The sequence below is a fragment of the Fukomys damarensis genome, unplaced genomic scaffold, assembly GCF_012274545.1.
Source record: "Fukomys damarensis isolate Sample0158 unplaced genomic scaffold, DMR_v1.0_HiC HiC_scaffold_23, whole genome shotgun sequence".
Lineage (NCBI taxonomy): Eukaryota > Metazoa > Chordata > Mammalia > Rodentia > Bathyergidae > Fukomys > Fukomys damarensis.
Window position 1 is genome coordinate 53,089,869 of NW_022900935.1, and position 24,682 is coordinate 53,114,550.

Sequence of the window (24,682 nt, forward strand, 5' to 3'; positions counted from 1 at the left end):
TTTTTTTTTTTTTTTTTTTTTTTTGCAGTACTACAGCTTGACACAAGGGCGTCACACATGCTTGTGGAGTACTCTACCCCTGAGCTTCCTCCCTCAGTCCTTTTTCCAATTTTTTATTCTGACGCAGGGTGCGGTGGTGGACACACTTGTAATCCCAGCCACTCTGGGAGGCTCAAGCAGGAGGATCAAAAGTTCAAACCCAGCCTGGGTGACTTATCAACTTAGAAAGACCCTGTCTCAAAATTTTAAAAGAAATAAAAAGGGATTGGGGATGCAGCTTCGCTCCAAGGTCCTGGGTTCAATCCCCAGTACCACCAAAAAAAAAAAAAAAAAAAAAAGTTTATTTTTGAGACAGGGTCTTGCTAAGTTGCCTGAGTGGGCCTCGACCAGCTGATTCTCCTGCCCTCCTCCCAAATAGCTGGGATTACAGGCATGAGCCACTGATCTGGTTTCCACTGAGGGGAGCAGCGGTGAGGTAGACTAGATGTGCACAGCAGTGCCGTGTGCCGGGAGCCCAGCTCCGATTGTGGGTCCTCCGTGCCATCGAAGAGGGGCCAGGGGCCTATGAACCCACGTTGTTTGTTGAGACAGCAGAGGTTACAAAAACATGGAAATGCACTAAGGTATTAATGGCCGTTGTCACGAGAGGCAGAAGGCAGAGAGACCACAAGGGAGGGCTCCATGGAGGTGGAGGTGGATACAGTGGGGGACCGAGGGGGTGGAGGTGCAGGTCATACTGAGGCCATGGTGGCAGAGATAGAGGAGGAGGAGGGCGCAGATGGCCATAGACACAACTGTCATAAATGTGTCCTCTGTCACGCTGGGAAGTCACTCAGCCAGATGCCTAGTGGAGGACCTGAGAGCTTACCCCAGGAGAACTGGAGAGAATCTGGTGATCTATTATTCATTTTCTTTCCTATGGGCTTCCTCAATGCAGGGACAGAGAGAGGAAAGGGACTCTGAGAAAATCACATGCAAAACCAGCCTACGTCACTTTGCCAGGAAGACCAGTCACATTGGCATTCTCACACTGTGGCAACTCTGCACGAGCAATAGAAGCATTCTCCACCCTGCTAGGAGCAGGGCGCCCTTGATCATGGCGCCACTGGGCATGGGGTTGTTGTGTCCAAGTCGTGAAGTCCCCAAAGACCACCAAGGAGTCAGGTCCGATGCAATTGCAAGAGGAGTTTATTGCAAGCTCGAGCCTGGACTCTCAGGTGTCACCGTCACAGCGGCTTCAGACTGAGAGTCCAGATCTAACTTTGAACCGAGTTTATATAGGATTTTTCTGTTGCTATTTTTAGTTTTCCCTTATCTTCCAATACTTAATGCTTATATCTGCAAAATCATCATGGGGTATTGGGAGGGTACATTGGAAAGTTACCTAAGGCCTTTATTAGACAATTAATTCCTCTTTTCTGACTTTTGCTCACTAAAATATATAACTATCTATATCCACTATAATTAATTCCTATATTGATTAGATTATACAAAAAGAAGCTTTTCTATTAACTATGATTAATTTCTATATCAGCTATAACTAAATTAATTCCTATATCAGCTATAACTAATTTCTATATTAATTGAATTATAAAAAGAAGCTTGTCTTAAAAAGAAGAACAGAAGCAGGGTGGAGATTCCCTAAAAGAGGAACCGAAGCATAGAATGGAAACTACCACATACAATGGAATTGTTCAGGAGCACAGAGAAACTGCAATTGTCAAAGCACAGAGAAACTGCCACATAGAATGGAATTTTTCAGAAAGGAACGTTTGCATTTACTCTATTCTGGGTAAGGGGCATGGAGCCCACCATGACCTGGAAAGTTGGTCCTCACAAGGTCAACCTGGCCCAGTGGATGGCATGCTTGCCATTTCCCGTATCCTCACCCACATGTGCTTCTTCTGGAACTGCTGAGACATACGCATTTCACACACAGACCTCCTTTGCACTGTTTCCTCAGGACTGTGAGCTCTGTCACCCACACCCAGCCCCCAGAGACTGGTGCTGGCTCTCTGCAAACTGGTTTCCCTACAGGAAGAATCCCTGTTGCAAATAGAAAAAAAAAAAAAAAAAACTGCCTGGGGATCAACCTCAGCAACACAGCCTCCAAACCCATGCCCCTACAAAGGTAATACCTCAAAGAGAATCTGTTTTAGTTTGCTTTTTTGTTTGGTTTGGTTTGGTTTTGAGATAGGATCTCACTATGCAGTTCAGGCTGGCATTGAGTCTACTACAGAGCCCAGGCTGGCCTTGAACTTGTGGCGATCCTCCTGCCTTAGCCTCCCTAGTGCTGGGATTACAGGCCTATGCCCCCACGCCCAGCTAGAGAATCTGTTTTAAATATAGAAAGAAAATAAGCAAAAGGGCCAAAATAGGATGGGATGGAAGTTCAAAAGTTTTCAACTTCAGGACTGGGGATTTAGCTCAATGGTTCTGCTGCCTGCCTCAAAGCACAAGGTCCCAAGTTCAATCCCCAGTACAAAAAAAAAAAAAAAAACTTTAGGCACCAAGCCTGACCCGGCTCACTCCCTGGTTCTGAGAAGTTCTGACACCAAACAGCAGGCAAGGACATTGAAAGAGGAAAACATTTGTTTCAAACTCTTCAGTTTCTAGAATTTCCCATCTCCCACCTCCCATGATCCAGGGGCAGCACAGGAACATGAGACAGGAGGAAACTGAGGCAGAGAGTTCACCCCAGCAGGGGGCAGTCAGAGGCTACCATTTCCAAGTGGTGACCAGGATGAATCATCAGCTATGGACAGCTTGTCTCTCTGCGCCACTGAAAGGCCCAAAGCCAGAGAAACAGTGTGCTCCAAGCAACGAGAAGCTTAGCACACACCAACACAACTCCTTCTCTCCTCCTCCTCCCAGCTCAGCTAATGGGAACTGGATCCATGGAAGGAAAAGAGGGAGTCAGAGACACAAGATGGCTTTGGCCGTGGAGAGTCTCTTGTTTACACTCCATTTTATTTTTCTGCTTTGGGATCTAGAGTCTAGTTTTTCTTTTTTTGTTTTGTTTTGTTTTTTCTTCTTCTGGTCCCTTCCCAAGATACAGTATCTTCAACAAAAACAGTAAAAACAGTCCCAAGCTCTCACAAAAGACAAACTCACTCAGGTCCTCGCTACCTAACAGCAGATGGGCGGTGAGCACACCCAGCCAGGTGCGGGTGCCCTCTCCCCGCTGCATGCTGAGCCCACGCTCAGCAGCTCCTTCTACAGATCCAGTTCAAACCCCAACAGGGAAGGAGCTCGCCACAGTTGTGGTGAGCGCAGGGAGGGCGTGGGGAGGCCTGGGAAGAGGTCGGGAACCCAGGGAAGAAGAGACTCACAGGGCACCGGTGCACCAGCCAATACGCCTTCTCCTGGCAGTCCAGCGCATACCTGTCAGCCTTGTTCCTTTCTTTGCCAGTCCTGAAAAACCAAAATCCATGCTCAAGGATGGTGATATTTCACATCTTTTGGTCCAGGATGATCCCCTTTCTTGATGACCTGGACCAGTCTCCCCACATGCCCAGTTAATTCACATGTGCCGCAAAAATAACCAGCAAATATCAACACCACACTTAAACATTAGGTACCATTCTGGCTACTCTACATGTATTAACTTGTTTGATCCTGGTTCATCTTCCCAGTGGCCTTTTCTGGCTTCACAGTTCAGGAAACTGAAGAAAGAAGGGAGAAATCCCCTGCTGGGTCCACACAGCCAGCGTGAGACGGAAGCGAGGCTTGAACCCCAGATGCTGGACCCTAGGGCCTGCTCTCCCAGACAGCATCGCACCACCATGACCACACTGCCGAGACTAGCCCTAGAACGGAATCAGCTTTGGCAGTTCCCCATGGGAGCTAGCGGGACTAGCTTGGCCGACATTTGACCCTTGTCTCTTGCCGTTTCCTGCTTTGGTGATGACATAACCAACCTCCTAGCGGGTGGGCGGGCAGGCAGTGAGCAGCACAGGAGCTCAGGAGGGGGACGTGCTGGTCCAGGCTGCTCTCCTTTCCCCACCTGTCAGCTGACACCTCTCTCTCTCTCTCTAAAGACTTCACACCGAAGCAGGGCTTTTTCTGAACTCAATTTAGGATTGTAAAAGGCTTCTTCCCTCTTTTTTTCTCAGTTTCCCCTGTTCCCAAGATGGATAGGAGGTGATGCTGGGTCTTCCTCCTCCAGCAGCCAGGGAACACTAATTATCGTACTAGGGCCCCACTCGGGCCCATTTCCGCAGCGAGCTGCACACACATTTATTAGCACTTGTTTTCCCAGGCAACAAGAGATGACGCACCAGCCCTCTCCACGACAGAGTCAGTGGATTTATTGCCCCGTTAATGTACTGTGAATAACATAACATCCAGAGAGCCAGATGGGTGGACGGCGCCATTCCATCAGGGTGTTTTGCCAACCTCCTCTAGAAACAAAGAATAAACACCGCCGCTCTTGCTTCTCCTTGACAACCTAACTGGATTTTCCACCAGGTTAATGAGCTCAGGTCCTCGGGAGCACAAACCGTAAACAGATGAGGGACTGCAGGGTTCCCACGTTCCGCACCAGCCTTGTAAATAGAGCCAGTCCCTAACTGACCCCGGGATCCTTCCTGGGTTTGTACATCTGCCTCTCTGTGATGGGTACTCATGAAGGGCGATCATGACAGATGGGACCCAGATAGCCAGTAAACTAGGAATCATTTTAGTTGGTCATTTATGATGTTTTTAATGCCACCATTTGCTCACTCAATCATTCATTCATTCACTCCTTCAACTTCCTCTACGCTCCAACTAATGGGAGTACACTGGGGAACACAGTCCTGGCCACTGGATAGCTTTTGGTCTAAACGTTACACAAGCAGTCAAGCAATAAATGTAAAATCGGAAGATGCATTATGTACTGTGAGGACCTATCGGAAGGGTCTGTGTCCCCTCCCGTGAAGGTAGGTAGGTTTTGGTAATGGCCCTGACCCACGCAGTATGTCAGGCACAGCACTGTGTGATTTCTGAGGCTGGGAAACTGCCAGGCTTCTACCCTCTGGTATCTGTGCTCTGCAATCCTCCGGCACCTACAAGCACCCATGCTTCGAGGAAGCCCAAGCCAGACCACACAGCCAGCCCAGAGGCTGCTGGAAGGTGGCAGAGGATTCCTGCTACTCCTGGCCACCCCAGCTCCCAGCCCCAGCCTGACTGTAGCCACTTGAGAAGTTCTGAGTCAGAATTGCCTGATCAAGGCCTCCCCAAGTTCCAGACCTACAGAATCATGACAGGTAATAAAACAATCGTGACTGTTTTGAGCCACTCAGTTTAGGATGGTTTGAGTGCAATACCAGCTAATCAGAAAAGCCTCTAGGAAGAAGTGACATACGAAAGGAGCATCTTTTCTGAGAGCTTAGAGAAAGTTGAGTGACACAATCCTATCGGTGTTACCAAAACAGGAGCAAAACAGAAGCAGAGAGGCAGGTGGGAGGACATTACTGCGCCATGGATTTCAAGGCTGGTTCCAGCAGGATGGGAGCGGTGGAGGTAGCCAAATGTCATACTTGGCAGAAGGGACTCTGCAAGAGGTGGCAACGAAACCAAATACCTGGACATTGTCAGTGAGGGTGGGGCAGATGGTGGTCCCTTGTATTAACTGGTGATGTTAGCAGAGGAGGCTTGGAGAGGGAGGGAAAGACACATTCAAAGATGGACACATTAGGTTTAAGGAATGACATTGACTGAGATCTTGAGGAGGCAGCTGGGCGCTAAGTCTGGAACTCAGAAAAGGAGGCTCCACATAATGAAAGATGACCTCGTGGGCAGACACACATGGCCCACTCACTTTTGTGGCAAGAGCTTAATCTGAGATCAAAGGCAGCCTTCAAGTCAAGCCATGGATTTAGTGGGGGAAACACCAGCATCTTGGAAAGAGAGCGACTTTTAGGAATGGCTCATCCTACGGCACCTGGAATTGAATGGAGGAGGAAAATGCCCCACAAGCCTGGGTGTGCAGAGCTTTATCCACGGCCTGAGGATGAGGGCACCACAGAGAACAGCTCTGAGCTGCAAGAGGACTTCCAGCAGCCTGGAAGGCTTATGTCAGAGTTCATGGGCCTGTAGGTGGCAGGGATCATCCTGCTCGGAGCAGAGAAGAAGCGAAGGACCTGGAGGAGCAGGAGAAACGAGCACATCTTTTGTGTCCCTAAGATCCAGCCCAGTGCTGGAAGCCACTAGGAATGCAACACAAGTGCCCTACGTGGAGTTAAGATATTCCAGTGTTAGCCAAGTAATCTTAATCACTCTGCCATGGAAATGGCCATCACTGCCACCCTAAGCATTCCTTCCACACCCGCATAGAATGAGACCACCCCAAAAACTCACTGAATGAAGCTTTGTAGCCAAATACAAGTGATGACAGATTAGATAGCTACCCCATGCTGCTTTGTCTCAAATGTGCCCAGCGAGAGACACATTCATGGCTAAACAACAGCAACAGCTCTCCCATTAATGCCCTGGGGGAATAAAGCCATGCTGCCAGCTTATTTTTCCTGCACTTGGGTCTAACACCGCTCATCACTTCTCCCACCGCAGGGCTGCATCAGGACAATACCACACTACAGGTCTCTACCATGCAGCCAGCCATTCCAGGTCTGCACTTGTTAGGATGAGGAGGCTGGGCCAGCTGGAATCACCTGTTTTGATCATCACTAGTGGAGGTCACCTGGAAGGGATGGACGGCTCCACTCACTGCCTTCTGAAGTTGAACATAACCATATGACCCGCTCCGCCAAATGAACTGTGAGTGCCGGTGACAGGTGTGGCTCTGACTCACAAAGGCACCTGAGCATTGAAGTACGCTGGCTGTGACAGCTCAGCCTCAAACTGACTTAGCACCCTCTCTCCATCGCTCACCATCTGCGGCATTTGCATCTGGCTCTCATGGGTGAGGGAGAGCCCTTCAGAGGAGTTTCAGGTCTGATTCTGGGGTAGTCAACAGGAAAGTCCATGCGAGTGGTAGATTCCAATGTGCAAATCTGAGGAGACGCTTCTCTGGCTCACATGGCCCTCGGCATGAAGCCCTATCGAGATCCGCTCTCTCAACATCTCCAGTGAACACCTTGCTACCTTCTGTTTTGGTACTTGACTGTTCCGGACACGGGAACTGCTTGTGGCAGGCACTCTGCTGGCTCCACACTCTTCTGGTTCCTTCTACTTAGAACACCCTTCCTCCCGCCCCCTCTCCTTTCTAGCCACCACCCACATCCTTCTCCTGGATGCTTCCTACACAGCTGCCAGGTTCAAGGTCATTTCTGCAGCGCGCTCTGCAAACCCTTGCCATGTGGCCCTTAGCTCACACCGTAGCAGCAGCACAGCCCATCCCCCATCCGCCTAACACACTGGACTGCGTCCTTTCATTCTGCCTGCCTTGCCTTGTGTTGGCACTTAAATGACCAACAGAGGTTTATGTTAATTAAAAGGAAACAAAGAAGGAGGGAAGGAAGGAGGGAGGGAGGACCAGAGAGCAGGTGTGCCCTCCTTTCACTCACCTGTACTGCTCTTTGGCCTGCATAATGACAAAGTCCCACTTGTAGTTAATCTTTTTGTTCAAGAAATTATAATTTTCCTAGAGAAAGAAAACAAAATGAGGACATAAGTCCATGTTATAGGACGTGTGCATCTGAGCACAACGCTCCAAGCCAACAAGGACACATCCCTGGCTCCCTACGCGGCAGAGACATCCCAGTCACCTCTGCCCCATTGTCCAAAGGTTCGCTCTGGGGGCAGCATGGAATTCTCTAAAGCTTTTTCAGTGAGTCTTAATTTTCTTGGTTTATTCTGTTTAAAATAAATGTACCCCACATCAGATTAGGAAGAGAGGACTGCAGAGGGGGAAAATATGGAAACTCAATATTCAACAATAGAACATCAAAAAACCACAAAGAATATTCTAGTTTCTCTTCAAATCACATAAAAATCCACAAAGAGGCTGGGCATGGCGGTGCATGCCTGCACCCAAGAGGCAGAGGCAGGAGGGTCACTCTGAGTTTGAAGCCAGCCTGGGCTACATAGTGAGTTCAAAGCCAGTCTGAACTACACAGTGAGACTCTGACTCAAAAAAAAAAAAAAGCCACAGAGATAAGCCTGAACATTGATACATTAATGTGATATGTGCCCTTCTAAAACCATGTTTCTTTTCTTTGTGTGTGTGTGTGTGTATTACTGGAGATTGAACCTTGGAGTTCATGCATGCTAGACAGACTCTCCATCTCTGAACTATACCTCCATCCATCCTTTTGCTTCAGATAAGGTCTCACTAAGTTGCCTAGGCTGGCCTCGAACTTGTCATCCTGTCTCAGCCTCCTGAACAGCTGAGATTATATGCACACACTGTCATACATGGCTCTAAAAACATGTTTCTAAGGAGTTAAAACACAGACAGATCGCGGCCTTCTTCAGAAATGTTAGCCTTTTGACGGTTAGGGTGCATTCTCTGGGGAAATATGACTCATTCAGCCTAAAACAAAAGTCTATACTATTGTTTTCATGCCATAAACTTAAGTGCAAGTATGCTAATCAAGTGTTGTCTGTTATCACATATACTAAGTCAGATTGTTTTGGGACAGTAAAGAGAATGAGGTAGTCCTTGTGTGACCAACAGCTACTGATAAGGACCTAAATTACAGCAGAGGACACTGGAGCTAAACACAGCGAAGAAAAGCTACTCCTGTGAGCCATTTCTAAATAAATAAATGGATGGATAGGTGCCCAAATGGAAGGATGGATGGATGAGGGTACAGATAAATGTAATAATGTGAGAAAGAGAGAAAGACCACCCCTCATCATCATGTTGCACCCAACTATAATAAGTTCTATTTGAAAACATCTCTGTACCTTTTCATATTCTTCTAAAATTCCTTTCTTCTTGATATTTCTCTTGGCCAGATAGATGGCTGGAAAAGAAAACCATGGCATTTCCATCACCACCATGTTTCAAGCCCCCTCAGCAGCCTCTCTCTGCATGAGGCTGCCCTGCTCCCAGTGCCAAATGGGATGCTTGGCAGACCCTGTCCCGGCCCCCAGGGAACACCCCCAATACAGATGTGAGCTGACATAAAGGTCGTGATGACAGTAAGACAAATGTCACCAAAACAGCAAGTAAATAAGCAGCATGCCAAGACCAAAGCCATAGGTGGGAGTGAAGTAGTTACCGTAGTCTGTATCTTCAGCTGGCCACTGCTGGGTAGGCCAGAAATATGGTGTCTAAAAAAGAAACCAAGGAGAATGTACTTAACCGCTGGAGTGTGACCCCCAGGGACTCCCAGCCTTGGGACAGAAGAGATCAAGCCACCTTAGTTCCTTCCACCATTTCCAAATTCCTGATCTGTGAGAATATGAGGCCAACCAAACATCTTTTCAAATAAGATCCAGCCCACATGAACGCCCAAAGTCAAGGTCAAAACTCACCTGAAATCTGTAGAGGCTACTGTCGGGCTTGAGAACAAGATTCTTCGGGTCTTGTAGAGGGTAAATGTAGCCATACTTGACAATGAAATTGCCCAGGTTCTGTGCCTCTGGGGAGAAGCATTCAGACACAGATGGTAAGAGCAGGAGCTGAAGGGGAAAGCTCACTTCCTGGCCCACACAGCAGCTCCAGCTCCAGAAGGGTGTCTCCTTCTCTGAGGAGCGGGACGGTGGATCCTTACCATGGCTGTGAACAAGCATCAGCTGGGAAGCGTGCCCAAGGGTGATGCCCCTGCCCTTCCCCAGCAGTGACAGCCCGGGAAGCCTAGATGGGAACCAGTGAATCTCCGTGCTAGCAGGTACCACGCGTGGCCCACTACAGGTGACCTGGGGGTGATGATCAGGGAAGCCCTGGAGATCAAATCTGGATCTAGAAAAGACCACAAGAGTGGCAAGAAAATGTCTCTGCTTGACCAACAGATGCTTCCTCTCTCAAAGAAAAAAAAAAAGAGAAGGGTGGCCACGTTTACCGCCAGCTACCTCAAGCACAACTCTGCCTGTGTTCAGATCCTCCCACTCCTCCCCACCACACTTTAATTCCCACCTCACTCCGCAGTTTGTTTGAAAGTAAAGCCTTGTTTCTGGATTCAGAACAATTAAAGGGAAACCTTCTTTATTGTCTCAGAAGCACCAACGGAAGCACGCACTTTTCATCTTCCAGGCCACTCTGTCCAGGGCTCCAACCCACATCCCATCCCATCCTCCAAGGCTTGGGACGAATTCCTCCTCAATATTCACTTCTCTCTGCAAGCTCTACGCTCTCCATAAAAACTAACCAGACCCTCAGTTTTCACGCCTTGTTGTATCAACGGCCCTTTTCCTAGCGTGACGTCTGCTCTTTGCACTCTGACCCATTCTTCAAGTTGCTACCCATCATCGTGGTTTAAATACACGTTATCAGCCATACAGCCAGCCTCAAAAGTTCCCCAAGATTTCTCTTATGAATCTGCAGACAGATACCTCGACCCACTGCTACCCTCACTACCCTCTACCCCCCATTCACTCGGTTCTCACACCTTTGCTTTTGTTAGTCTCCCCTTCTGGAAAAGCCCTCCATCCTCCCCTTTAGTAATTCAAAAATATTACTTTTTTCCAGACTAGATATATGCTGCACCCTTCTGAGAAGTCTTTCTTGCTGGAATCTTTCTCAATTTCCTATAGTTTATGTGCCTTCAATATTTTATATAAAATAACTATTTGTCTCCAGATTATCACGCCTTTGCCTTTGAGTCTGGTTGTTTCATGCATGAAGGTTCTGCCTTAGAGTCAGAGGTGGAGCCTCCTTTTAGTTTTTCCTGGGATGTTGAACACATGGCAGGAGGCCATAACCAAATGCGGGATGAATCCTCACCCAGACTGGAGATCCAAAGCCGCTGAACGATCCACTGTAGAACATCACCTCCTACGAAACAGATAAGTACCTGGTCATCGTCACAGCCCCCTGTGTCTGGACCGCCCTGCCTCCTTCACACAGGTGCCTGACTGGTCTTCTCGCCCCTCAGCTTGTGAGTACTTTTGTCCCTCGCCTATTCAGTCTTCAGAGGTTCCCCACCTCACTTAGAAGTTCACCCCAAACACTGCAACCACAACTCAGGGCCATGCACTGTCTGATTCAGCAGATTTGCAGTTTAATTTCCCCTCCACCACTCAATTTTTAACATTTTTGTTGCACTTAACCTTTCACCGTATAATAATGTATGCACGGAGCACCATTCATAAACCAGGCACTAAACAGACTGAGTATAAACACTGACAAACGAAACAGAATGCAGGCCAGCTGCTTGCTGGGCTCTGGATCGCTTCGTTGGAATAAAACAGATCCAGGGAGAAGAGAAGGTGGAACTGAGGGCAGGGCTGGCCTCCCACACGTCAGGCTCCCGGGTAGAGCTCTGAAGAGCCAGAGAATTCTAAATCTGAAACTGGTCTTCAGGTTGTTGTGAAGGTTCTTTTCAGAGTAGGAGGAGGACTCTTTTAGTAATGTGTTGTCAGCTGATTGATAACTTTGGACAGCGTAACTCAGGCTCTGTTTGTACTCTTGTGGAGCCTGGCAAATCTTAGGGGTTGGTCTGAGAGCATCGTAGAGGGAAAAGTGGCAGGAGAGACGGGCAGGGGGGGTCAGGAAAGAACGCACACCCTTCACTCACTCTCGAGGACACAGATTTACCCAAGGGCCAAAGCCAGCTAAGCACCATCCGCAGGTCCAGAGCTGCTGCAAGACCCCGTGGAGCCTTTCAGACTCATTCTCAGCCTGGCCGTCTGGCCTTGTGAGCAGCAGGTGCTCCTTGTAGGTGAAAGGCATTGGCATCTCAGAGGAAAGACGAGACACCCAGAGTCAAGCGCCCAACCCAGTATGATCCCCTCACATCCCTGGGATTAGTCACCAGCCCACAGCTATGGCTAGATGTGGACAACTTCTGTCTCTCCCCTTCGTGTCCACACCCTGAGACCCAAACGCTCCACCATTGTCTCTGTCAGTGCCCATGTGCCACCACTATTGCATTCAGTGGTTTTCATTCTGTGGCTCTTATCTTTGAATCACCCCTGTTTTTACATATCCTCAATGTAAAAAAGCAAAATTCTCTATCCAAAAAATCCTACTGCCTGCAGATGTAAACATCCCACCCCAAGTCTCTCTTTAAAAGCTACTCCAAGAAGCTGAGGGTTTTCTCATCCACATGACTGTTTCCTGAAATAGACCAGATGAGATTATGGTGCCACTGGCACCGACATCAGTCCCACGCGCTCTATGCTGCCAGCGTGGCAAGCTGCTCAGGCTCCCGCGTTAGCCACCTTCATTGCAGGGAGCCCTGGGCCAGCTGACACCTGAGAAGGCGGGTGGCCCTTGCTGTCACTGGCACTGTCCAAGGTCCCCCCGCCCCCCGGGTTCTGCTTCTACAGTGGCTGGAATTCACCCACAGAGAAGGAATAAGGGGAAACACAGCAGGGCGAGCAACCGCCCCCAAATCCAGAAACCAAGTACACCCCATGAACAAGGTGGGAGAGCAGCTGGCACACCCTGGCAGCAGATAAGATGGACTCCGGAGTCACAGAGCTTTGCTCAAATCCAAGCTCCCTCGTGAATGAGCTTCGGGACATGGGGACAAGTTCCTGAACCTTCTGGTGTCTCCACAGCCCCATCAGCAAATAAGGAGTGGTTACATCTACCCTAACTGGATAGTGGTTGCTGAAGAGACAGCACAGGGAAGGGGCCAGTCATCGCCACCCCTGGAGCTTCTGCTGCATGCTGGCCCTTGTGTCGCATGCTCGTGGCATCCCTGCAATATTTCTCCCAGACAGGAATAAAATGAGAAAACTCAGGCCAGGGCTACCCAGCAAGAAAGGGGCGGCTGGAGGACCGAGCCTTAGGGTGCCCGACTCAGTGTCCCCTGTTCTCTGCACAGTCTAGGCCAGGGCTGACTCACACAACTTAATAAACTTTTGGCATCCGCCCCTATGCATCCAGCCATGCTAAACCCTGGGGTTACCCGGATGAGCAAGACAGCTATTTCCCCTCAAAGGGCTCCCTAGTTCAGAATTAATTAATTCAAGCCAGGAATTATTCATATAAGTGCAAGGTGGGGTGGGAGTCAGAGATGCTTTCAAGAATTCCCACAGTTGCCTCTTCACTGATGGGAAAGAACAGAAACACCCTGAAAAGGTTGCTCATCGGCCCCTGCTTTTTGATGCCTACTTTTCCCGATATTCCATTCTCTTCCCTGAGATTCCCCGCAGCATTCCCATTAATAACCCTTATTCCCCCAAAAGCCAGAGTTGGTTTGCCCTCCACGACACCTGCGTGACCCTGCTGGTGGGGGAGCCCCATCTCCCAAGCTATCGGGGAAAGGGAGGCTGAGAGATGGCAGGGCTCTCCGTGACCAGGGCCCCGGAGTCAGGCCACGGCAGGATGGAGGGTGAGGGCTCATAGTGAACAAAGCATGGGCACCAGTCCTGAGCTTGAGCTCAGGGAAGCCATCTGCTTCTGCAGGCCACTGACCTCGGAGCAAAACATACTCTTTACCGTAAATCCAAGGTCATAAAGTATGGGTAACACTGCAAGCACAATGCCTTCTTCTTCTGTGGGTGCCCAGCCCTTCCCCTCCCCAATATCCTCAAAGGATGCTCTGCACACCTTCAACCCACACTAAGAGGACCCCAGTGGCTTCACCCCCAGGGGTGGGTCAGAAGTCCCAGGTACGAACTAGAAGGTAAGGAAGGGTAGAATGAGACAAATGCCAATTTCCTTTCCTGCCAATCACTTTCCCCCTGATAGCTCACTTTGTTAAAAAAAAAAAAACAAAAAACAAAACAAAACAAAAAAAAAACAGTAAGATACCTAAAATAACCTCCTGGGAGAAATGAACTATAGAATCCCTTTCTCCTCTTTTTTCTTACTCCTTCCCTTGGAAGAAAACTAGTTCAGGATCCAGCAAACACATTCTATAAAGGGCCAGACTGTAAAAATTTCAGCTTTGTGAGCTACAATTCAGTCTCTGCACAGCTATATATTTTCACTCTACCACTGTAGAGTAAAAGCAGCCATAAACACCACATAATAGATGTGGATGGACTTTGCTTTATTTGCAAATACCAGCCATGGGCCAAACTTGGCCTGTGGGCCCAAGTCTGTCCCATGAGTGGGGTCCTTTCCAGGCTAAGATTAAGCTCTGGGCCCCATTACCCGTCATGGCATGAGGCACGCTGGTGACCAGGGTCTTCTGGTTCTGCATTTTGACCCCAGTCTCTGGGTTCTGCATGTCCTTCACGAGCGCTTCAATCTGCAAAATAGAACAGGAAAAGCCAGCTGATGGGAACCACTGCAGGATCTGGGTGAGCTTTTCACAGCACTGAGCCAGATCCAAAGACTCAAAGGGAAAACCCAGGGGCTTCGCATCGGGTGCAGGAACAAGATGGACACAGAATAGTAGGCCATAGTGCAACACGTGTGCTTCAGTGACACAGGCACCTCTGAGCTGGGAGGGTTCAGAGGTTTATTGTGACTCAGAGCACCTGGGCACATTTGTAAGAGCAAATGGACCTTAACAGAAAAGCATTTTGCTGAACTGAAAGTGAGACACCATAGGCGAAGATGCAGGAAGAGGACAGTGCCCCATGAGTAAGAGGGACAGGGAACAGGGGGAGATGACGCTGGCACGGTGGGTAGAGCCCAGATTCCAGTGGGTCCTTCCCAGGCTGTGGACTGTGCGCCAGTGGCTGGCGCTGGAGAGGGTTTTGGAAATGTGCCCACAACAGAGAGAAGAACATCAGGGTGTGAGAAGGTTTGCCAATGTAGGAAAAAAAGTGGAGGGGGGCAACCCATTTAAAGTTACTGCAACTGTCCAGGCAGGAAGTGATAGGGCTTGCATCCCTGCCACCCTGCCTCTCAGTCTGTTCCCAGTTCTTTCAGAATCATTTCTGGACCTCCTCTGCCTATTTAGCTGCCAGGGCCGTTTCACTTGGAGCAGAATGAAGGGCTGACCTCCTGGTCTGTACAGCTGGGTCTCCTGCCGCCCCGAGGCTTCCCCGCCACTCCTCCTGGCTCGCTCCAACCCAGCCACCTTGCAGCTCCTGGCCATCTCAGTGGTGCTCCCAGACTGCCAGAGAGCCTTCACACTGGGCGCTCCCTCCCCTCAACCCGTCTTCCCAAGAGTCCTCTTTGGCTCATACTCACCTCCTCCCGATGTTCCCAGGAGGCACTGCAGACCGTCCTGCTCAAAGCTGCAACCCCTAACTCCACCGTTGATGCTTCTCATCCCCAGCTTGCTTTTTCTATAGAATTCATTTTCTAACGTGCAAGGTAATTTAACTCTTTACTAAAACGCCTGTTGCATACTTACCCTCATTCCTAAAAAGTAAACACGTCAAGGGCTGGATTTTTGTTGTTTGTTGTTAGTGCTTCCTGCTGTATTCCAAGTCCTAGAAGACTACCTGGCCCCTAGATGATACCCCATAAACAGCTGGTACATGAAGGGACAAGTAAGTGAAGTTAGTGGCCAGGAAGATGGAAAGGAGCAATGACTTCCTGAGCCTTGAGAATTCACCGCTCCTGCAAATGATTTAGTGAAAATGGCAGAGAGTAACATCAAGCCTTACAATTTATATGATCCAAGTTGCCAATGGGCGCTTCAGCAATGCAGGCACCTCCTGGGTGGGGAGGGCTCGAAGGTACATTCTGACTTGGAGAGACGGGAATGTTTGCAAGAGCAGGTGGACCTTAGCCAAAAATAAAAAGATTCTGCTGGACAGAAAGTGAGACAGCACATTCAAAGGTGCAGCAGGAGGAGTTATCAAAATAGAAAAAGCAAAACAAGTACTGGGGATATGGCTCAGTGGTGGAGCACTTCACTTGCCTAATGTGCCCCAGGCCCAAGGCACTGGGGAAAAAAAGAAGAAAGAAAAAGAGAATGCACCTTCTAGAAGTATGCACTTCTGACTTACCATGTGGGCTCTACAGGGATGCTGAGACACCTACAGTGCCTGGCAGGTGACCAGCAATGCCTGCCCCAAGTTCAGAGACAAAAGGATTGGCGACTTGAGTGAGAGTCATGAATATCCAAGAAAGTGTGCAAGCCAAAGAGAATCGGTAAGTTTCCCACAGAAGATCCAATACATTGTGCAGGGAGACAGCGGCCAGGCTCTAATTATCTTTGGAGTCATTTTTCAATTTTTGAATTTTAAAAAGTTTTCCAACCAGGCGTGATAGTACACACCTATCAGTTCCAGCTACTACGGAAGCTGAGGCAGGAAGATCTCGAGCCCAAGTATTTGAGTACAACCTGGGCAACAAAGTGATACTTTGTCTAAAAAGAAAAAAAAAACCACTTGAAAACATCAAATGGAAAAAAAATCAACTGGAGGATATTTCAAAACAAAATGGATATTTCACTCTCTTTTTAAAAATTAACTTGAGCATTTCTCTTCTATTTGGTTTGGGACTGCTGTTGATGAAGCCTTGTGCAAAGGATCCAAGTGCTCCCCTCCCCCCAGCAAAGCCCCACCACTGGGGAAGCTGTCTACCCACGCTCTCGTCCCAGCAGTGCTCACCAATGGACAAGCAATTCTACAACTACCAGATACATTCTGAGCAGCTCTGGGAGGCCACCAAGAAGCTGCTGTGGTCCCTGTAGTCCCCTAAGGCTCACTACGTAGTCAGTGTCCCTCCAACCACGGGGGTTCATTCTCAGACTCCAGGGGATGCCTGGAACTATGAACACACCAAACCTTCTATGGGTAACAGTTTTTTCCTGTCCATACATACCCTATGATGAACTAATTTGTAAATAAGGCACAATAAAAATTTCAAAACATTACTTAAAGTAGAACAATTCTGCCTGCCCCGCTGGGCATGGTGATGCATGCCTGTAATCCCAGCACTCAGGAGGCTGAGGCAGGAGGATCGCTGTGAGTTCGAGACCAGCCTGGCTACATAGTGAGTTCCAGATCAGTGTCATCTACGTAGTGAGACCCTGTCTCAAAAAACAAAAAAACAAACAAACAAGCAAAAACCAAACCCCTACTCCATCTCTTGGTCCCCTTCCCATATTGACTCTGGAGCACAGCCCGAAGTTTTGCGGTTCTAGATCCAGTGAGTAAGGTGGGTGAAGATATACTGTAATGTTTTTAGGACCCTGCCTTTCCATTAGATCACACTCAGCGGGAGTATTCACCGTACCTGTTGAACACACCTTGTGCAGACACTCATGAAAGAGGATTTCCAGAACTGCTTCAGAAAGCAGCAGAACGAAGGGATCAGTGTGTTTAAAATGAAGGGGAGTATTCTGAGAGTGCCTGGTGGCAATGCGTCTTTTACCGTAATGACTTTTTAACTTAAACATTCGCTGTACATTTTGATCATACCTTGTACACCAAGAAAGGTACCCCCAAAGGGAAGGTACTTACTGCATAAGAGGCAGAAGGGGAGGCTGAGACAAGCCTCCCTAATGTACACAGGAGTAGAAAATGGTGCCGCCAAACAGCGTCGCTATTCCTCAAAAGTCATAAAAAGAGACCCACCATACGATTCAGCAACCCCATCTCCGGCTGTACCTCCAAAAGAACTGAAAGGATCAGGAAGAAGTGTCTGTACTCCCACATGCATCGCAACATTAATCACAATAGCCAAGATGTGGAAACAACCCAAGTGTCTATCAACCAACGAACAGAAAAAGAAAATGTACGCGGTGCAGACATACAGGAAGGAAATTCTGCAGTGTGCATGAATCGTGAAGTCGTTATAGCAAGCGAAGTGAGCTACACACAGAGGACCAATACTTCTTGATTCCACTTTGTGAGGTCTCGTAAGTAGGCAAATTCACGAACTGAAGAGTGGAGTGATGCTTGCTAGGAGGTGGGAGAAGCAGGAATGAGTTCTTGTTAATCGATAGGTATAAAAATTTAGTTAAGATGAATAAATTCTAGAGATCTGCTGTATAATATTGTACTTGCAAGTAACAATACTGTACTATACGCTGTGAAATTGTTAAAAGGGTGGACCACAGGGAAAGCGGTCTTGCCATATGAAAATAAAATTTAAATTAAAAAGGAGCGAGCGACCAGCTATATTTGAGGGAATGGTCATTCAGGGAAACACTGAATTGGAAAATTCTCCCTGCTACCTCCTACTCACTAGTCTGCTCCTCAGGTCAAAAGGCTCCCCACTTGCTATGACGTGTGGGTAATGTCCTAATCCAACATTAAATGGTGGGATTTCCTGTTTCAGCCTTTATTGCAAACCCAGCATCTGCAGTGGAATCACAATCTCAAGGGACAGGCTGAGCTCAGGTGCATCACAGAGGCTGCTCCCGGGCCCAGGGCCAGCAGCTCAGCCCGCAAGCAACCAGCAGCAGCAGCAGCAGCGACTTCTTGGGCAAGACAGACTGTGTGCTTTCTCCGCATGGACACTTTCTGGGCACACAGAATAGTCTGGAACAGGAAGTGCTCATTTCAGCTCCACTAGAAGCTACACAGTCCTTGCCTTCAGCAAGGTCAGTGCTTGGCTGAGTCTCAGGCCAAGGGTCAGCCATGGGGTCGGCAGAAGAGAGGGACACAAAGACAAACCCAGCAGGATATTAGAGAGGGGGCTGGGAGGTGGCCACTGCCCCTAGGGGTGGCCAGGGAACCGAGGAGCCACATAAATCCCAGGGCTGCAGAAATGACTCTTTCCAGAGTTCTCGGCTGAGAGCCTCTGATGCATACAGTACTCCAAGAACTGCTTGATTCTCAAATGTCAAAGTCCAAGATTCCCCTGGCCCGTGTTAGCTTCTGATGAAAGGCTGTATTCATTTATAAATTCTCCTTAAATAAAATAACAGCATTTCATGGAAACAGAGGGTCCGTGTATGGGAGAAGAAATAGAACCCCATTTTAAAAGTTAACAACCTGAGTTTCTCCTATAGAAAGTCAGCGGGTTTGATTCCTTGTCTTTTCATCAAAAAAAAAAAAAAAAAAACTTTATAAAGAGTTTGAAAATAACCTTCAGGGGAGGAATAATGAGAGTTATTTTAAAAACACAATGAGGGGAGTCAGATTCTTTCTAACAGGTACGTCGCCTGGCACAGAGAGGAGGAGCTGAGTGGGAGGGGGCCTCACATGGACCTCGGGAACATTGTGAGGGAGTGTGGCCCTATGGGGTTTAGTTTTCCCCAGACTTTGCCCCATACAGATTCCTGGGAGGGATCACCCTGGGTTTGCTAAAATGCATGAGGCTCTGGATTCAGTCCCCAGAACTAATATATATAGAGACACCTACAGGGAAGACGGTGGGAAACCATGGAGAGGATGGCCCTCCACAGACCAAAGAGATGGGACTCACAAGAGACCAACCTTGATCTCAACTTCCAGCCCCCAGAATTGTGAGAAAATACATTTCTGTCGCTTAAGCCACCCAGAACCTGTGGTTCTTTACATGGCTCCCTGAGAAGACTGCAAACTCTGTGTTCTATCCTCAATCGGAAAAATCCCTTCCCCTCTATAAAGGGGTGAGAATACGAATTGTTTCACAGATTCTCCAGAGACAAACCCTTGCCTTTCTGCCCTGAGCGGTTTGGAACTCTCGTGCCTCCTCCTTGTGCCCTACAGGAGTCCCTCTGGAGATAAGGGAGCACCGTGGCCATTCCCAGCCTTGGACAAATATGTCAGCGTCCTGTTCCCAGCCAGAATGGCTCTCCAGCTCCCCCCAGTGCTGAAGAATCAGCCTCTTCTCAACCCCAGGCAACACAAGACGCCACAGCTGGGTTCTGTCTGACCTGTGCTGAGGAAAGGGGACAGGAGCAAGGAGGAGAGGCTACAGTCCTACATCTCCACTCAGATGCCCACACTCCAGGGCGTGACTGCAGGGGGCCAGGGATCCGACATCATGAAGGGATCAGAAAGATGGCTTTGATGGCTTTGATATCCACCCACCACGCCTACGCTGCTCCTCCAATTAAAGAGCTGTCACTCACTCGGAAGATCTCGGGGGCTGGAATTTTCCTTTAAACTCAAGAAGGTTTCCAGAGGGACAATAATAATTATAACTTCTCTATGTCAAGAGGAGGAAAGTGACCCAGAACCTCAGATCACTGTGTTGCTTTTCTAACAGAAGTGGGTTTCCTTGATTTAAAGCCTAGCCATGCAAGGTCTAGCCAGCCTGCGGCCAGGCCCCCTTAGCTTCTCAGAGACACTCACAAGCGCTGTGCCCTAACCCGAGGATGGTGACCTTGCCCCCAAATCTGCTCTTTCTGCCCTGCTCACGAGCCCAGCAGCAGGCATTCTCACCGATCCCAGCCAACTTCCGTGGCTTCTGCTTTTGTGTACAACTTGTCTCTTATTTGCATCACCTCTCTTAATTCTGCCTCAAGAGAAAGTCCCAACTCCCTCCTGGACTCCAGCCTCCAGTGTGTCTTCCAGCCCAAGACTCTCAACCACGCCCTGTGGACATGTTAGCAGGACCTCCTTTGTTCGGGGATTGTGCTGTGCAGCATAGCGTGCTCAGCAGAGTCCCTGGTCTCTAACCCCAGATGCTAGTAGCATTCCCAGATGTGACAACTCAAAACACATGTGTATATTGCCAGTGTCCCAGGGGTTTTTGTCTCAGCCATGTATTCAAATCAGCTGGGAAGCTATATTTAAAAAGACCAATGCAGCCTAGTGTGACGGCTCTTGGCCAAGAATCCCAGCACTCTGAGAGGCTGAGGCAGGAGGATCACAAGTCCAAGCCCCACTGGGCAATTTAGCAAGACTCTATCTCCAAACTTTAAAAAAAAAATTTTTTTTTTAAGGAGCTGAGGATATAGCTCAGTGTAGACTCTGGGTTCAGTCCTTGAGCTCCATCTAAGACCAAACAAACAGAGACTCTGGAGGACAGTGAGTGGATATCAATATTTTTAAGCAGCATCCAGGGTGAAGAAGCACTCATACCCTGTTTCTAGAATTATTCTGCAGCATGCAAACCAATCCACCTTATTCGTTCTTGGTTTTAAAACATCAATCAAATACTCAGTAAACACAGAAAACATCACACGCTCAGCATGCCACTTGAGCCCTCTGGTTCTGGGCTCTTGCGATCAACCAACCTGTCCACCCACCAACACCAGAGCCAGCCCTTGTGCTCTCTGGGGGGCTATTCCAACCCTTGAGGAGTCTTCCAGATCATACATCTGTGGTTTATGTCTGCCTAATCTCTACCCAACCTCGTGGCCAAAAAAGGACTCATCTTTCATAATTTGACTCAATTGCAAGCCCCCTTGTGAAACCTGCTCTGATTCCCACCCAACAGGTAGACCTGACCCCACCCTTGGAAGGTGTGGTGACACCACGCGCCACAAGCCGTGCGACTCGTTCCTCTCCTTGTTCAGACATCTGTCTTTCTCTATGAAAGCTAAGCTTCTTGGCATCCCCAGCAGCTGGCAAATCAGTGTGCCATGATGTGTAGCAAAAGAGTGACACAAGCAAGCGACATCGCTCTCCACCCAGGCCCTTTTGATTGTTTCTGCAATCTCTTCTCAAGCAAAGACACCGAAAGCTACACAGGAAAGCTAAAGCTACTACAATGGCACCTAAAAGACCAGCCTCATGGTAAGTCCCAAGAGCAGATGTTGCTGGTGGCATGGTAGCCTAGGCGTCACAGAGACGGGCAGGCCAGCACCAGAACAAGGGCCACAGGAGGCCACTTCCCTGTGCTCCTTAGTCCACTGTGTTTCCTTAGCCAAGTCCCTCAAAGCTCTTGGCCTGGTGGGGCGTCTACCTCTTTCTAAGCCTAGGCAGCCCTGCTAATGGCCATGTCTCCCCAGCAGCTGCCCAAGCTGGAGAAGCAACATGAGTGAGAACCTCAAGAATCACAGAAGCAAGGGCCCTTCCCGAGCTCAGTGTGAGGAGCATAGGACAGTGAATGAATTCTTTCAACTCAGGGAGAGAAGACGCAACATCCATTCCTCTTACCCACACCAGTGGTCTTCTTAACTTACAAATCTGCCCTCTCACTTACCTGTTCCAAATTCTGTTACTCTCCCTATGGGACAAAATCAAACCACGACCAAAAGGCTCTCCGAGGGCCCACTACAATCTCCTTTATCTCCACCCACCTTCCCACCCTTCCCTTTATACTTCAAACTCCATCGACTGCAGAACAATACAGTATGTTCGCAACACCCTCCCCTCCAGATTTCCCATGCCTCGGTGCCTTGGTACACACCGCTCCTTCTGTCTGGAGCATCTTTCTCTTTCTCTCTGCCTGGTACCTCCCATGTGTCCTTCACTTCTCAGCTCTGCATCCCCAAGACACATTGAGCCAGGACTTTCCACTGCCTCTACTCTATCCTATATCATAGAAAAATTCATAGCGTTGTCTCACATTTGGGGGCAGATGATGCCCACTCTTGTATTGTCCTGGTTCTACATAGTGGCTGTATCACTTAACCTCTCTGAGCCTCAGTTTCCTTCTCAGTAAAATATTTATCATAACCACTATCTTATGAAACAGATGAGATGATGCATATCAGCCCCTTGCCAAGGACACAGCACATATCACAACATGCCCTGATGAGTGGAGGTTGCCCCCTGCACCAGGTGCACATTTCTGGTCTAAGCCCTTCTTTACAAGGTAGACCATCTTAGTCTTAGGGATCCTCGGACATGGGTTCTCGAGACCTGTTCTGCACACTTTGCTCTGTCTCCTGCTCAAAGGTACTCTGTGACAGGACCAAGGGTCTCAAAATATGCAGATAGGGTTGTAACAATCAGCACAGAGCAGAGAAAGCAATAATGGGAGTGCAGAAGGAAGCTGACCTGCTCAAGGGTCAGCAGAACTTGCTTTCACAGAGGATGGGCGGTGACCGGGGGCACAGGAAGATGAGGAGTGGGAACTTGACAGAAGGGAGAATTTTAGGAGCCTGAGGCACGAAAGAACACCAAGTTTCTATAGAGGTAAAGAAGTTCTTGAGGTGAGAGCCCCGAGTGCCTGCAGCCACCATGTCCTGCTTCCTGGAGGACAGTAAGGGAGGCAGGTGGGGAGGGGGAGCCAAAGATGGGGCAGAGCAGGATCCTGAGCAGCCCGGCTGAGAAGGGAGGGTTGCATCCTGTGGTGGGGGAGCCTTCAGGTTGTGGTGATCACCACTGGTTTGGGAAAGAAAACTGTGCGTATGAAAGCGACCAAGGACGAGGGGAGTGTGGAGAGAGGAAAGGGGTGGGGGCTCTGGGTGGGGACGAAGGCTGGCATGGAAGGAGCGGTGGCTAGGATGGGCAAGAGAGGAGACGGGAATGGAGGTAGGAGAGGCTGGGGTGGGTGGAGAGGCCGGGGTGGAGGTGAAGAACCCTGGGGTGATGACAGAGAAGCCCGGGGTGGAAGTGAAGGTGAAGGTAAAGAGAGGTGAATACCAGACAGCAGTCAAATAGAAAAGAATGTCCAAGATTCAGTAAGGAAGTGGAATGTCTCCAGACATCACGCCTCAAAACCTCCAGGCCAGTGGGTCCTTCCTGGGAGGAAATAGTCTGGGATAAAACCTGGATGATGAAGTTTGGCTCTGAGACATTGGACTTGGGCAGTTCCTTCTGCTTTTAGGAACAGGCAGCTGCAACGTGCTGCTGTGGGTCCTTTCAGGGTAAGATAACATCCTACCTGTTTTATGGACAGACCTCACACTTCCACCGCCGGAGTGAGCCCAGCCTTTTTGTAATTGGGAGACCGAGTGAGACCCACTGACCTGGTGTGCCCAGGACTGTCCAGGTTTTAACATTTAGCAAATCGGGGCAGCTGACCACTGACCAGAGCAATTTGCTGAGCTCCAGGAGCTCAAGGCAGGGCCCTGGATGTCACAAAGCATTCAGCTAATTCCACTCAACAGGATAAGCCTAAGAAGATGGAGGCTGTGCTGCAAAGTGGTCGTGGATGGGAGGGAGGGAGGGCAGACAAATGACCTGCCACCTAATGCCGGGGGGATCTCTCCCCACACTCACGGTCCCCCAACACCAGAACAAGACGAAGCACTGTGTCTCCAAACACGTAACTCCACAAGTGCGTCCACTGCTCCTTATGTCCACCCGGGGTGGACATCCTGTGCTTGGTCACTCGGTCTCAGAAAGCTTTCCAACCATTCTGCTACTGGCAAGACAGATGGAGACACAGACCCACAGCCTCAAATGAGGGTGTCGGGGCATTGTAAGTAGCTGGCCCCTGATCCTACAAATCACAACATTTTCATGGTCTAGATATACACACAAACATTTTAAAATAATGCAGTTTTGGATCGGAAAAATGGCCAAATATGTTAATTTAACAGCTGAGAGTCTTATAACAGTATCCACAGACTGTCTCAAATCCCACACAGCCGAGGCTGAACTGCCTTCTGGCACCTTCGTCTCCGAGTAACAGGTTGTTTTCAGCCTCCCGCGGACACATCGCAGCTGGCTGCGGATTCTCCACTATAAACAGTTTACACAAAAGCCTTATTATAGCCCTTAAAAGCAACACACGAGGTAAATAAGTCATTCGATGCGACCAATCAGCGGACAGAGCAGAGGGACGCCTCTTCCCCTGCCCAGCACCCCCTCGGACACTCCCCAGAGTTGGTCCCCGCCCACCTGCCACGGCCAGGTGAGGGACCCCGGTTACCTTCTGCAGAAATGCCATCCTCGGCCTGTACTGCTGGCCTTGGTGTCGGATCGTCATCCCGGACCCTGGGTGAATTCACGATCAGAACACCAATGCGAGAGGAGAGGAAAAGCCCCC

At 49.1% G+C, this 24,682-nt stretch overlaps 1 protein-coding gene across 11 annotated transcripts in view; it reads right to left on the reverse strand.

Annotated features, from left to right (window-relative positions):
• The window catches only part of Rgs9 (regulator of G protein signaling 9), a 62,559-nt gene extending 37,885 nt beyond the window's left edge, over nucleotides 1-24,674 (reverse strand). For 10 of the 11 annotated variants that reach the window (XR_004518659.1, XR_004518660.1, XR_004518661.1 and 7 more), the window contains exons 1-8: nucleotides 24,566-24,674; nucleotides 14,162-14,258; nucleotides 10,835-10,885; nucleotides 9,427-9,533; nucleotides 9,171-9,222; nucleotides 8,854-8,912; nucleotides 7,509-7,585; nucleotides 3,333-3,414 (exon numbers count right to left, since the gene is read on the reverse strand). Coding sequence is in view for 6 of the 11 variants with exons in the window: in XM_010616818.3 (XP_010615120.1) it covers nucleotides 3,333-3,414; nucleotides 7,509-7,585; nucleotides 8,854-8,912; nucleotides 9,171-9,222; nucleotides 9,427-9,533; nucleotides 10,835-10,885; nucleotides 14,162-14,258; nucleotides 24,566-24,622 (582 nt within the window). In the remaining 5 variants the exon portion in view is untranslated. Of the gene's footprint in view, nucleotides 1-3,332; nucleotides 3,415-7,508; nucleotides 7,586-8,853; nucleotides 8,913-9,170; nucleotides 9,223-9,426; nucleotides 9,534-9,665; nucleotides 9,854-10,834; nucleotides 10,886-14,161; nucleotides 14,259-24,565 lie in introns of those variants that run through there. The other variant, XM_010616820.2, reaches the window with a different exon arrangement.
• Nucleotides 24,675-24,682: the final 8 nt, after the last annotated feature.